Genomic DNA, 14903 nt, shown 5'->3' with positions numbered 1-14903 from the left:
GTTGTAAAGTCACCTGCTGATAAACACATGCAGCAAAGCTCTTGTTAAAGGAATAACCTGCAATCATGCTTAGGCACTTTGACTTGCCAAAGGTACTTGGCATCCAGTCTGCTTACCTTTTGATGCCTACAGTATTAAAGAACTGGCTATTTCAGTCAGCTTTCAATTAATTGTTCCAAGTTTTTGTATCTACTGTCTCTCCTGTTTGCAACAGGTTTTTTTAAAAAACTAAATCACAGTTCCTTGTTGTTTTAATTTTGCTACTTGATTTGTTTTAATCCTGTTTGTAAAATGATAAATGCTATTGGCTTGTTCACACATTCTGCTTCAGTCCTTGACAAAATATATGGCATATATCATGATACACCCTTACCACTCATACAAATCTGTCCACACAATAACACTTTATGGTTATGTAGAGCTATGCTTCCGGAGAGTTTTGGAAAAGCAACTTTAGTATCAAAATAAAAGAATAAGGGCTGAGGACTGTAAAAAGGGTCTGTGAAGTACTGCTGCTCCATTGCCCACTGCCACCACAAGATTATAAGCATTTAGCAGCAACTGTCCACGTATTTTTAGGCTGTTCTGTGGCACCATGAGGTCTAGAAACTTTCTGTGGTTGCTTCCAAAATCTGTTTGTGAGGCGCGATTGTGTGCTCTATAAGAGTGGGACCGATGCCTACTGCCCTGCAGTTGTGTCCCAACAGCCTGAAAAGATCTTCCCAAGTAAGTGGGGCTCAGTGAACACCAGGACATCTCTCTTGGCTCTGCTGGAAGGACAACAGAGTTTTCTTTCTTTTCCCACCCAAGAGGTGACCGTGACTCCACCCAGTTCAGGAGCCAAGGCTCTCCTCCTGCCACAGATGTAGCAGCATGGCAAAGGCAGGCTGCACCACAGATTTGGTAATGGGTGCAGAGCTCAGCATCCTGAGGATAAGAGCTTTGAAATTGTTTTGATAGTTTCTAGACCTTGAGGCTGCACAGATATTTTTCAGCCTATGAGAGCAGTACCAGCCTCCTGTTTTTAAGGCCTTTTCTTCTGTGACAGCAGCTCAAAGTGCCCTCTCCTACCTTGGCCCTTAAGACTTTATCTCTGAGCCCCTTGGTATCAGGCATGCATAATTTGCATGTAATCAGCCAAACTGGTTGTTCCCTTCTCCCAATAAACTGAGGAAGGCTGTTGTTGGACCTTGCCTGGCCAATCGATTAATATCTGCAGTATAGACAGCCTGCCTGGGGATTAATATCCTTGCTTTGACCTTCTTGCCTGAACCCAGTGCTTGTTGCTTTCTCCCTCCAATCTGAATCTATTGCTGCTTGATCAATTTAGGCTTCGGATCACATGAGTTGCTTCATTGCTCTAGATTATACAAACCTAAGAAGTGCCTGGCTGGATCAGACCAACAGTCCACTTAGCCCAACATCTGGTTCCCAGAGTGGCCAACCAGACACAACCTCTAGGTAGCCAGTCTTGTGGTAGCCAGCATGACTTGTACCCCTAGCTAAGCAGGCTCCGCCCTGGTTGCATCTGAATGGGAGACCACATGTAAGATGTAAGATGGGGCCGCTCGGGGAAGAGCAGATGGCTCCAAGTCCCCTCCCACGAATCTCCAAAATAGGGCTGAGAGAGACTCCTGCCTGCAACCTTGGAGAAGCCACTGCCAGTCTGTGTAGACAATACTGAGCTAAACCAATGGCCTAACTCAGTATATGGGCACAAAGTAGCTCTTTCCCATTGTTATTTCCCAGCATCTGGTATTCAGAGGCATACTGTTTCTGAATCAGGAGCTTTCTCACACAGGGGCTTTGCCCCAAATCTCCTACAGAAGGGAGAGTTCTCACTGAAGCCGGATTCCCGCCAAGGTCAGCTCAATGTCCTTGGAAGCAACCCATACACAAACCAGGCTTTTGCATTCCGATTTTTAAAATCCTGTTTTTGGCGTTTGGGGAGATAAATTGCCGCAGGTGCTGATGTAAATCTTTACATTAACATCAGAGCAAGTCACACCTATGAAAAGCAAATACTGTAGAAAGCTGTAGAGGCAAAGAGTGTATTTCTCTCTTTGCTGATCTTTGAAAGGGCTTCCCCCAGCTTTTTTTTTTTTTTTTTTTTTTTTTTTTTTTGGTGGCGGGGGTGAGATCTGGGAAGGAGAGAGAATTCGTAGTCTGCAGAGGGCTTTCCTTGCAGAAAAGGAGCATTTCCTTGCTATCATAGAATCTCCTCAATGAGACTGCAAGGTATAAAAGGGAAGAAGACTTGGTTCAGAAGATGGAAGTCCTGCCCCAATGAAGAGAACAGAAAAGAACATGAACTCTGCTAAAATAAATGCAAAGAGACAATTAGGGATGCAAAGTGAGAGTCTGAGGAGCATACAGCTAGAAGGGGGCTACTAAAGCAGAGGCAATGATGCAGGAAGGCTGACATATACTAGGCGCGCACGCGCGCGCGCGTGTGTGTGTGTGTGTGTTGGGGTCATGGGGAGAAGGGAGAATAGAAGGGAGAATAGAAAGCCAAGGCTGATGGCTGATTAAGCAGAAGGGTGTGAGTGTGTGTGTACTTCAACAGCACCAGATCAGAGAGGGTGTTTTATTTACAGTACCCTTGGGAAAAAGGGAGGGATGGCATCCTGCCTCCTCTAGGAAACCATTGGCCACAAGCAAAACATGGAAGTGAGCTGGGTGTGAACCTACACAGAAGAAAACTCGGAGCAGAGAGGGGAGGGGCTGCTTCCCTAATGCTGTGAGTCTAATTCGAAGTGACTTCGCTGGCCGAATAGAGCAGAGCGGGAAGCCCAGTCCGGCAAGGCTCCAGCAGGAGAGAGGCTAGATCCATCTTGACAAGTGACAATGGATAGGCTTCTCTTCCATAACTTTGTCTAATCCCTTTTAATACCATCTAAGATAGTGGTCATCTTGTGGTAGTGAATTCTACGTATTAAATTATGCACTGTGTGAAGTGGCAGATTATTTTGCTTGCCATGAATCTACTGCCAATCCATTTTAGGGGGTGACTTCAAGTATTAGAGTTATGGGAGGTGGGGGGAAACTTTCCATCCACTTTCTTCACATCATGCACTTTCCACTATCATGTCTCTACTTCAGTCACTTTTAAAAAAAAAAAAAGCAGAACCACCCACTGTCTGATGCCTTTTAGATAGTAAGCTTGCAGGCAGAATCTTCTCATTGTCAATCCTATGTTTATATAGCACTCTGATTTTGTTTGCTTTTTTAAGTACTAAGAAAATAATATTCTATTATTAATTCTTATTTTCTTATTCTTATGCCCACCAATGGTGTTGGAATTACTCCTGGCAATTGCTACAGACATGGGCGTAGCGTCCATTGGACAAACAGGGACAAATGTCCCTAGGCCCAGAGGGGTCCCCAAGCAGGCCACCCCGCCACCCCTTAACTGTTGGCCTCTAGGGAGTGGGGGGTGAACCGAGCGGGGCAGGCCACACCCCACCCCCTGTGGTAGTGGTAGGAGCTGTGGCTGCCTGGTGGGCCTTTCCTCTCTGACTGGCTGAACTGTGTGCCTACACACAGTTCGAATAGGGATGTCGTATGCCCGTGACATCAAGTGCACACAATGGGGGCCCCATAAGAAGACTGTCCCCTGGCCCCCAGGGGTCTCGCTATGCCTACAGATCCTGTATTTGCATCCTGATTTGAGAACTTCCCTAATTCCTGGGGCTGTGCCAGGGATCAGAGCCCTTGTCTTCATCCCCTACTCTCTCTGCACACGTCCGCTCTCCCCCAGCCCCCATGGAGCCTTAACTCTTCCCTCCACACAGACATTAAGAGAGTCCCTCCTGCCCATCCACCCTGACCTGCTGCTCACCCTGCCATCACAGACCAGCTGGTCAACATTCCTTCAAAGTCCTTTATTGCGATGGAGAGTCCAGCTCCCAACAACATGATTTCCTGTCCACATAGCCCTGCCCCCTCACCAGAAATGCTGCCCAGACCCTCTAGCATGATTCCTGCCTGCAGCAACAAACCCAAGGCCAGGGCTGTTCCTGGGTCACCTGTCCCTCCTTGGCCGCCACCGCCTGATCATGGTTGCCCGGATGGCATTGAGCCGGGCAGCTGACACAAGATTCATGCCTGGAGGGGATGGAGGAGGTAGGGGCAAGGGCATGTTCTGCATGAAGGACTGCCTGCAGTTCCACAAGCGCTTTGGCACACTGGATCTCATGGGGTAGGCGGAGGGGAAGAGGTGAGCAGGGGAGGTTGGCAGCTCTTCAGAGGCAGAGGCGGAATGCATTTCCTGCGTATGCAGCTTCAAACACAATTCCCTACCTGGCAATTTGATCGCTTTGCTGGGTACCTGCGCCAACGCACCAGACAGCTTGGAAGACTTGGCTTGATTGCAAGTAGACGCCTGTGGGTCAGTGGCCAGCTTCTGGGAGCCGGATTTGACACAGAGCAGGGCTGGGCATGGCAACTTGTCCCCTGGGACGATAGCGGAGGTAGCCATGCTGTGTGCCATCAGCACCCTTCTGTTACAGGGGTCTGATTTGTTGGGCAGCTTGAATCTGGCAGAAGTTGAAGAGGGGATCTTGCTGGAGGGAGCCTTCTCCTTGGCTTTGTTCTCCTTCCCAGGAGCAGCTAGCTCTGTTATCTTGCCATTTCTTGCTGTCAAGGATGGGGTAGGGACCCGGGGGCTACTGTGGTTACTGCGGCGGTGACTCAGCTTAGGGGCCTTGGGCTGCTGTGGGTCACTGGCATACTTTCCATCACCTGCCCCAGGGCTTCTTTGGCAGGCCGGCCGAGGTTTCTTAACAGTGGAACCTTCTACCAAAAGGCTAATGCCAACATACTGGGGGACCTCCACAGCAGCCTGTGAAGAGAAGAGGGAAACAAGATGAGATGGCTAAACACAGCTCAGCCCAGGTGGTGGAGGGAAAGCAGCTGGGGTTCCCAGGGCTGTGTAGGTGCCACAGGATTTGCTCAAGGCCCTGAAATGGGGGCTTTAAGCCGGGGTAGGCAGCCTTCAGGCTTCCAGGATCTATCTATTTTTAGTAGAGCCCCAAAGGCCTACCAATAGAGCCAGATACAAAACAGTAGCTCTGGAGGGGCGGAGCCAATTACTTACTTCACCCCATGGGCCACACCCTGGGATAACCTGCATATACCACTACAAAGTACATCAGAGTTACTACAGATTAAAGATTCCAACACAACATACAATCTGGCCAGTGTAGCTACCCAAAGACTTGGGGAAAGGCAACCAATTAATACTCCTATTATACAAGGCCTGGTTCCTGGTTCCAGCTGTTAAGCTGGAAGGTTCTGTCTCTTTGTTCTGATGGGACCATATAGCCGGAAGGAACTGGAAGATAACCCCAGTCCACACCCAGGGCAGGAACCTCCATGCACCCATTGTTAAGCAACCGTCAGATTCTAGCCCCACTGGGGATGGGATTGGATGGGCCAGTGAAAACTTCCCTCCTAGGGCAAATAGCAGTTTTGAGAGTGGGGGGCTGTTCTGGATCAGCACTATGGTGGGGCAAAGGGTTAAAGCCTTCCCCTGCAATGCTATGATCCCAGTTTGGATCAGCATCCTCTACAGCTGCTATTTATTAAAGTGAAATATAAGTGCATCAGATCTAACAATGGGGTTAATGTTATGTATAGTTTGGCCCAAGGACTGGGAGGGAAAGCAAGCAACACCTCTTAGATCTATTCTTGTTCCTTGCAAGTAGACCATAGACTCTGGATGACTTTTAACTGTGGGTCCATAGAGGTTCCTGCTTTGGGTGTGTGCTAGACTAGCGTCATCTTCTAGTTTCTTCCAGTTCCCTGGCTCTCTCAAAACAAAAAGAGACAGAACCCTCCAGTTCAGCAAATGGAACTCACAAACAGGTAAGGAGCAAAGATCCAATTTGATCTCTGTGGATCTTGTTTTAGTCCCATTGTTTAAGAATCAGAGGCCTTTACAGCAGACTCCCAGCCTCTGTCATAGGTAAGCCTCCTTAAGAAAACAAAGATGACAGGAGGAGGCCAAAAAGTCAACCTGGCAGCACTGACTCCCATACTCCCAACCTAGAAAGAAACACATCAAATAAGCACAGAGGGGAAAAAGAAAGGCCCCGAGGAATTAAAAAAAACCTTACAGGAAGCAGAGATCTGCCCACTTTAATCCCAAATGCCAAAAATCGACACAAAAATCGTTTACTCTTAGAAGTGACTGGGTGAAGACTGGTTGGCATTGCCTCCCAGATCAAACAAGGCCACTTTTTGAAGAAGAAAAAATGTTTGCCTCTTTTGTTATGAACTGCTCCTCTCTGTGGCGTTCCTGTCCCAGTCCTGGACATGCTGAAGATAAGCTCCAAATGATCTCCTTCCACTTTCTGCTGGTCATCCGGTGCTCAGGTACTGGAATGCTCAGGCCTTAAACATCTAGTTGGCCTGCAACTCAAAGTGCAGAAAGGAAGAACCTCTGCACCCAAGGCTATCTAAGGGCTCCCCGCAAAAGGGAGAGAGTCAGAATCAGCGGAAGGAACACAAGGCAGTCCCAGAGGCTGCTTTGTCCAAGCAGCTCTACAAGGGTCCCTAACCCAATCTGTGAAGCTAGGCAAAGAGGGGCACTAACCTGTTTGTAAATGAGCTCAAAGTTTCCAGTACTACAAGTGCGGTCATACTTGCGGTCAATGACCACACGTAGGGTATCCTCCTGCACGCTGGCACACAACCGAGTGGTAATAGCAGTGGAGGCTGCCATGGTTGGGCTGGCATTGATCTCAATCAGCCATGGCTGGTAGTTTTCTCCAAAAAGAAAGTCTGCACCGTAGAGTTCAAAGCTGTTTTTGCGGAACTCTACTAAGTCCTGTGAGGTTTGCATGGCGTGAATGATTGCTGCCTTCATACCAGGCACAATCACCTGAGTCCAAGCTTCTGGTGCCCCCATTTGCCGCAAGTGGACCTGGAACTGCTCAGATGACCACATGTTGTCAGGGGGCAGCTCAGAGTGGCGGTTCAGCGAGTTCTCATAATGCTTCTGGATGGAGTTATTGCACAGATGGATGGAGCTGTTGGAGAGGAAAGTGATATTAGTACCCCAAAGAGCTGCTCAGATTCAAACACAGGAAAAACAGGAGGACAGCATTAAAAACTGAGCCAAAAAAGAGAGAGTAGCAATTAGCTTGAAACGTACTGGGATTCTGCAAAAAATATATTTCTCTGCACCAATCTGCCACTCTTTTTTGGCTCAGATACAAACAACAATATGGCATTTGGACATGAGAGAAGTGGGATGAAGTCCCGGTAAGCCCGGATGGCCTCCATCTTCTAAACCCCTCCCTATCTGCAATTCTCAGGAGCCTGTGTGTGCATAATTGTTTGGAGTTACTGTGCATAACTCCCTTCCTTTCCCACAATTAAACATCTGCTCCCTTCGCTGCATCCTCACTGCTCCTTGAACAAATCCTGACTTTGACACTACACCATCTCCATCCCTCCCCAAAACACTCCTACAAACTGCAACTCCTTTTCCCATTCTCAATTCAGTAGATATCCATTCTCATACACATTATTTTTAGGATTTCCCTTTTTCTGCTCCAGAGTTTTGACCTTCTCTCCTAAGGCTTTCCAAGGCCTGCGGTGTGTAACTGCTGCCCAAATACTGCCCTGTGTGTCTTTCTCTGAGTGACAAGGCTAAACCATACGCTACCTGACCAAGTTGCATTGTGATACTTCAGTACATGTTGCTTGTACAAGAGCCATGGATCACAATAATACTGTCATGAGAAGTCACAATTTTGGGGCACCCCAGATACCTCTCCTTGTACCCCTTCATGTGGTGCTGGCATGGAGGACCTGAATTTTGAAGTCCTGGAGAAATGCGTGTACACTCTGGCAAGGAGAGATCGGCAAAGTCATGTATGCTAGGAACCTGGCCACAGGTCTTGCACTCTTGGAGGGTCATGCCACACAACTTTGATACCTCAAAATTGACTTTCCATTTCAGAATCTCCTAAACCCTTCTGAAACCAATAAATCAGAATCCCCATAGCCTATCTCTGTTTGTTAAGTAACACACCTGACTGCATTCCTTAAAACTATTCAGAGCGATCAGTTCAAATTTTCCAGGATCCTTCAATCCTTAGCCTAAACGAGGGTTGCACAACTCAAATGCCCTGGTGGGCCGGAACCACCCACAACTTGGTGTGCAGGGGCCGAGGTCAATTTTTAACACATTATTATATTAAAATTAAAAATATGATTAGTTACTTGTGGATCTATTCCCCCTGTTAATGGACCCATAGTTTCAATCAAGGGTAGTGGCCAGAGGATTGGTCCTGTCCCTGCTCAATGAGTGGGGCCCCTAGACTGCATGCCAGCCCCAAACAAGTGCCAAGTCCTCTCCTCTCCCTAAAACACAGGCGTTACATGGCACACCAATGGAGCATGTTTCTGAGAAAGCATGCACAGGATGGCGCTATAAGGCAATTTCCAGCTCCTGTGTTGCTGCAGGGTAGCTGGGGGCCAGTAAAATAGTCACTGCGGGCCGAAGCCAGCCCCCGGGCCTTATGTTGTGCAGGCCTGTAAAAAACCAAAAGATAACGACACAAGGCCTATCTCAGCAGATGATCCATTCACACAGATTTCCCAACACATAGACTTCCCGGCACATTTACATATCTCTTACCCAACTCCCTCATCCTTTGTCCTGGCACCCAGAGGACAGGAATTCTATGGAATTTTCCACTGGATTTTGGCCCTATATAAGGGGGCTTCACTGGTCCCTCTCTCTTGCTTTCCGGACCTGACCGGAAAGTTCATGACTCTACGCCATCCTATTCTTTCAGCAGGTATGTCAGGAGATGCATTGTCCCCTCTGCCCTGTGTCTCTGGAAATTTTTATTATTTTCTTCATCCTAGACCCCCTTTCCTATCCTGTGTATGGATGTGTAGGACTAGACTGTTAGGCATGCATTGAAATTACTTAGGATTTGCCCCTTTGGTTTTATGGTTTAGATTTCTATTCTATCTTTTAACTGATTTTGTTGGAGAAGAGGGACCCTGACCCTTCTCCTGGAGCGAAAGCATGCTTAGTCTCAGCCAAACTCATGACATGAGTGGGTTTATCGTGGCTATCATGCCAACTGTGCAATACCATGCAGACTGTGCAGTCTGTTATTAGCCCCGCTCTGAGCGGACCACTCTCTCATGAGAGTGTTTATCTGTGGAGAGACACATGCAGGCTAAAGAGTTTCCCAGACAACTGGCTGAAGTTTTCAAAGCTGTAGTTCAAAAACTATTTACTCTGCAATAATAATAGAGGACAATTCTGATTATTTCAGCAAGACTTTCACCAAGACTATTTTAGATTATGAGTGGATTAAGCAGACTTTCTTGATTAAGTAGTGACAGAGTAGCACTTAAGAACATAAGAACAGCTCTGCTGGATCAGGCCCAAGGCCCATCTAGTCCAGCATCCTGTTTTGCACAGTGGCCCACCAGATGCCACAGGCAGGAGCTGAGGGCATGCTCTCCCTCCTGCTGTTACTCCCCTGCAACTAGTACTCAGAGGCATCCTGCCTTTGAGGCTGGAGGTGGCCCACAGCCCTCCGACTAGTAGTCATTGATAGACCTCTCCTCCATGAAGTTATCCAAACCCCTCTTAAAGCCATCCAGGTTGTTGGCTGTCACCACATCTTGTGGCAGAGAATACTACAAGTTGATTATGCATTGTGCGACAAAGTACTTCCGTTTGTTGGTCCTAAATTTCCTGGCAATCAATTTCATGGGATGACCCCTGGTTCTAGTGTTATATGAGAGGGAGAAGAATTTCTCTCTATCCACTTTCTCCACACCATGCATGATTTTATAGTCCTCTATCATGTCTCCCCGCAGTCGTCTTTTTTTCTAAACTAAATAGCCCCAGCTGTTGTAGCCTTGCCTCATAAGAAAGGAGCTCTAGGCTCCTGATCATCTTGGTTGCACTCTCCTGCACCTTTTCCAGTTCTACAATGTCCTTTTTTAGATGTGGTGACCAGAATTGTATGCAGTACTCCAGGTGTGGCCACACCATAGTTTTGGATAAGGGCATTATAATATGAGCAGTTTTATTTTCAGTCTCCTTCCTAATGATCCCTAGCATGGAATTGGCCTTTTTCACAGCTGCCGCACATTGGGTCGACACTTTCAATGAGCTGCCCACCATGACCCCAAGATCCCTCTCCTGGTCAGCCACCAAAGGCTCAGATCCCATCAGCGTATACTTGAAGTTGGGGTTTTTCATCCCAATGTGCATCACTTCTTTGTACCATATACTGTATTTTTCTCTTTCTCTTCTTTTACTTACACACACACACACACACACACACACACACACACACACACACACACACCATATAAACCTGATTCCATAAAAGGAGGGTGTGAGAAATGCAGAACTCACGTGTCTAGGTTGCGGAGGGAAAAAGGCTGCGTAGAGAAGCGGATGTAGCTGTGTCGGTAGAACCAAATGGTGAGTGGGTTCCAGTCAGTCACCAGGAACCACTGGCGCAGATCAAACTTGGTGCCAAATATCAGGAGGGGCGTCTCGATATATTTCTGCACCACCCACTTGCCATCCTTGACAATCATGGGGTCGCAGTCCACTAGTTTCACGATCTCCTCCAAGCGGTCCATGCACAGGATGCCTGTTAGAAAAGGCTTGCTCATGGCCATAAGCAAGACACACCTGTCCCACCCAATCTCTGTGCTCAGAGCAGTTCAGAGAAAAGCCAAATGCTCACAAGCCCTTTCTGCAGAGGCCAAGCTAGATACAGGTTCTTCCACAACAGAGGTTTTGGAGGCTGCAACATACACTATTCCCCACCTTAGAGCCCAAAGTGTGCACTTGTGCTACTGGTAACTCAGCTCTACTCAAAATGAGAAGAATGTTGAGTTCCGCATCCTCCTCTATGCATAGCTCTGCTCATAGTAAGGGTGGCAACTATGTAACACCAGGTTTAGGAGCCCTGGAGTCAGGGGAGTAGCTAGGAGGGGGGGGTCTGTGTTCACCCCTCTCCCCGGAGGCCCCTTGGAATGAGGGACATAATGAAGAAAACAGGGAGGTGTGGATCTGGAGGGCACTCAGGAGCTAGGAGGCCTGGGCTATTTGAACCCATCTGCTCAATTATAGCTATGCCCCTGCCTGGAGTAACCAGATGGCCTGGGAATTTGGTAAGGCAGAACTTGGCCTACACTGGTGGGTTATTCTTGACCAGGGATTCTCAATGTTGGGTCCCCAGATGTTTTTGGACTTCAACTCCCATAATCCCAACCAAAGACCACTGGGGCTGGGGATTATGGGAGTTGAAGTCCAATAACATCTGGGGACTCAACGTTGAGAATCCCTGTTCTTGACCAACAGGCTCACCACTGAGCTTTAGTAGAGGTGTGAGCACAGTGGCTCACAGAAACAGACAATTCATCATCAACTATTCAAACACAGATGAAGTCTCCATCTGTGCCTGGCATAGCCAGCATTTCTATACAGTGAGCAAACTTTTCTTGTTTTAAAACTTTCCTCAGAACCCATTTTCTGCATAACATTTTCTGGTCCATCACAGATTTGGCTGTGTTAGGCAGTCCTTCCTTCTCGATATCTGCAGTTCTTCCATCAAACTCTGTCATCTCTCTATTACTAAAGGACCAGGTTGCTGTGTCTGTCTGCCTGGCGCTCTCTCTCTCACACACACAGCTGGGCATAACAGTATACCACAGGAAGGCGGGAAGCATCTTAGTGAAAATAATCATATCTTTTTCCCCATGAGGAATGAATTGCAGAAGATTAACTGTATTAGTCTGTTGCAGCATCATAATAAATACATACATAAAATTTTTCACAAGGTCTGTGGCATCTTGAAGATAAATTTATCATGGCATGAGCTTCCAAAGGCTTTGCAGCTTTATTTCAGATGGCTTTGAAATATACTACACTTATACACAGTGGAGAAGAAACAGTTAATTCACTGAACCTAAGCAAGAGAGATGCAATATTTGAAGAAGTCAGAACTGGGAGTCCCCCTTAGGACCACAAACATAAGATGACTGCACAACCCAATCAGGGTTTTACATATATTGCCCAGAGGGCAATATATCTCTTGCAGTTTTGTTGATCTTTTGGCTTTATTAGGTCAACTGTTTCTCCTCCATTATACAAAAATCTATCCATTTTCCAGGCCATTTAATACGTCTATTGAAATAGCCTGGAATCCATGAAAGTTAATGGTCACAGTCAATCTGCTCTTTTCCTCACGCACAAGGACGCTCTCACTGCATTCACTGGGGGAAGCAAGTCATGTCGATTGCGCCTTCAGCCCTAACTGGTTCCTATCAAATGTGTAAACTGGTGGGGCAGCAGTGCAGGCTGAAGGACTCTTCATGCTTCACCTATTCGGCCCAAGTCTGCCTCATAAGAGCTAGGGATGTGCATGGAGCCGGCTGGGGCTGGTTCAAAGAGGCAGACAGGGCAGCAGGGAGGTACGCTGCTGCCTTGCTGGAACAGTTTTCCAGCAAGCGCCAGCAGGGGAAATGTGGTGGAGGGGGAAGGTAAGTGCACCGTCCCCCACCCTTAAAGTTACCCCCCTCACCACCACGTTTCCCCCGCTGGCGCTTACTGGAAAACTGGTCCGGCAGGGCAGCAGTGTACATCCCTGCCGCCCCGTCCGCTCCACGGAACGGAAGTGATCAGAGGTAGTGCATGCACACATCGTGTGCCAAACGTGCACATAAGCAAGCGTGACATGTGCGCATGTACTACTTCCGGTCACTTCCAGTCCGAGAAGCAGACGTGGTGGCAGGGAAGTACACTGCCGCACCGCTGGACCAGTTTTCCAGTAAGCGCCAGTGGGGCAAACGCGGCTGGGGCAGGAGGGTAGCCGCACCCTCCCGCATCCTTAAAGTTATCCCACCCATCCGCCTTCCAACTCTTCGAACCACCCGGTGTTCGGTTTGTGCACATCCCTAATGAGCAGCCTTGATGGATCAGGCCCAACACGCCTAACTAGTCTAGCAGTCTGTTTCCCCCAGTGGCTCACCAGATACCTCTGGGAAGCCCACAGGCAAGAGACGAAGACATGCCCCTCTCTTGCAGTTGCTCCCCTGCAACTGGTATTCGGAATCATCCTACCTCTGAACCTGGAAGTCGCATATAGCTATCAGGACTAGTAGCCGTTGATAAACATGTTAGAGATTCATCTAAGCCCTACCTAAAGCCATCATCACATCCTGGGGTAGAGAATTCCATTCATTCATTCATTCATTCATTCATTCATTCATTTATTACATGTATATACCTCCTCATACAAATGTCTCAAGGTGGTTTACAAATAAACAATATTTGTTTATTATGTGTTGTGTGATAAAGTACTTCCTTGTGTTGGTCCTAAATTTCCTGACAATCAGTTAAGAACATAAAAAAAGCCCTGCTGGATCAGGCCCAAGACTTATCCAGTCCAGCATCCTGTTTCACAGAGTGGCCCACCAGATGCCTCTGAGAAGTCCCCAGGCAAGAGATGAGGGCATGATCTCTCTAATACACAGGGCTTCTGCCCCGAATCTCCTTCGGGAGAGTGTGTGTGCGTTCACACACTAGCCAAACTTACCCTGAAGTCCATTCGAGATCCTTGGACCCACTCCACACACAAGCCGGGCTTTTTGATGCAGATTCTAGCTTATCTCAAGGTATTTCCAGATTTTTAAAATGCTGGCTTTAAGCTACTTTTTCTGAAAACTCTCCCCACTCCCATTGGCTAGGAAGGAAAACACTGACACCTGCCATGTGTACTTGCAAAAACAAAACCCAAGAGCAGAGGGGAGGGGCTGCTTCCCTCAATACCATGAGTGTAGTTTGAAGTGGCTTCACTCAATATTCACCCTGAAGCCTGAAGCCAAGTGCAAATAACCTCCTGCTGTTGCTCCCCTGCAACTGGTATTTAGAGGCATCCTGCCTCAGAGACTGGAGGGGACCTATAGCTAGGGAGGTGCACAGAACTGGCTCCCTTCGAGCCAATGGTGGGGCGAGGGTGGCTTTAAGGACAGGGGAGGGTGCACTCACTTACACACACACACACACTCACTCACTCACTCACTCCCCCACCCCGTGCTTCCCCCTCCAGAGCTCTGAGAACAAATGGTCCGGTGGGGTGGCAGCATACTTCCTTGCCGCCCCGTTGTTTCTGTGACCAGCGGTGCCATGTGTGCACATGCGCAAGCATATCACACGCATGTAACGTGTGCATGCGCGCTCGCATGGCACTTCCGGTCATGGAAACAACGGAGCGGCAAGGAGGTATGTTGCATCTTAGTACACTGTAGGCATTTTTTTAATAATGAGCCACCTAAGGGCAAAACAGGCAATACACAATATGAACAAGACACAAACCCTATATGAACAACAAGCTCTTCAGATGTTATTCTATATATCAAGAGAACCACACACCCACAGTGCTGTCCCACTTTTCTTACCTCTTCCCCGGGACTTGGCTCCTGGCTTTACAATCCAAATGTTCCTGTCACCTTCCATGTCCAACTGTGGAACAACCTTTGCTAGCCGGTACAGCATGTCTTCACACCGCTCAACATGGGCCCCTGTCTGCACCATCTGTGCCCCCTCGCTGCAATCACAAACACTTGGAGTAATGCCCCACCAGCCTTCTGCCCCCGTTACCCAGCTGAGTTTGAGCAAACAACCACTCTAGGCACAAACTTTATAATCAGGGCTAGCTATAGCTTTCGGAGAGAGGGAATGCTGTTTCAGGTCAAGAGGACTAATGATACATTCTGAAAATCTGAGCATTAACATTTTATGGAGAACAAGCTTCCAGAACTTGCAGCTGCAGAGGGAAACAACTAAAAATATGTGGGCATTTTCAGCTAAACTCTCAGGGTCAAATTAGGCAGGA

At 47.9% G+C, this 14903-nt stretch overlaps 1 protein-coding gene across 11 annotated transcripts in view; it reads right to left on the bottom strand.

Moving 5' to 3' along the window:
• TTLL3 (tubulin tyrosine ligase like 3) overlaps positions 1 to 14903 on the bottom strand; it is a 39798-nt gene that overhangs the window by 5165 nt on the left and 19730 nt on the right. For 9 of the 11 annotated variants that reach the window (XM_053301574.1, XM_053301576.1, XM_053301577.1 and 6 more), the window contains 4 exons: positions 14467 to 14615; positions 10409 to 10652; positions 6599 to 7034; positions 3520 to 4843 (listed from right to left, as the gene is read on the bottom strand). In XM_053301574.1, the coding sequence (XP_053157549.1) occupies positions 4025 to 4843; positions 6599 to 7034; positions 10409 to 10652; positions 14467 to 14615 (1648 nt within the window). In that variant the 3' untranslated portion in view covers positions 3520 to 4024. Of the gene's footprint in view, positions 1 to 3519; positions 4844 to 6125; positions 6462 to 6598; positions 7035 to 10408; positions 10653 to 14466; positions 14616 to 14903 lie in introns of those variants that run through there. The other 2 variants (XM_053301581.1, XM_053301583.1) reach the window with 2 other exon arrangements.

Source organism: Hemicordylus capensis, chromosome 2, assembly GCF_027244095.1.
Source record: "Hemicordylus capensis ecotype Gifberg chromosome 2, rHemCap1.1.pri, whole genome shotgun sequence".
Lineage (NCBI taxonomy): Eukaryota > Metazoa > Chordata > Lepidosauria > Squamata > Cordylidae > Hemicordylus > Hemicordylus capensis.
This window is presented reverse-complemented; position numbering and strand designations above follow the sequence as displayed.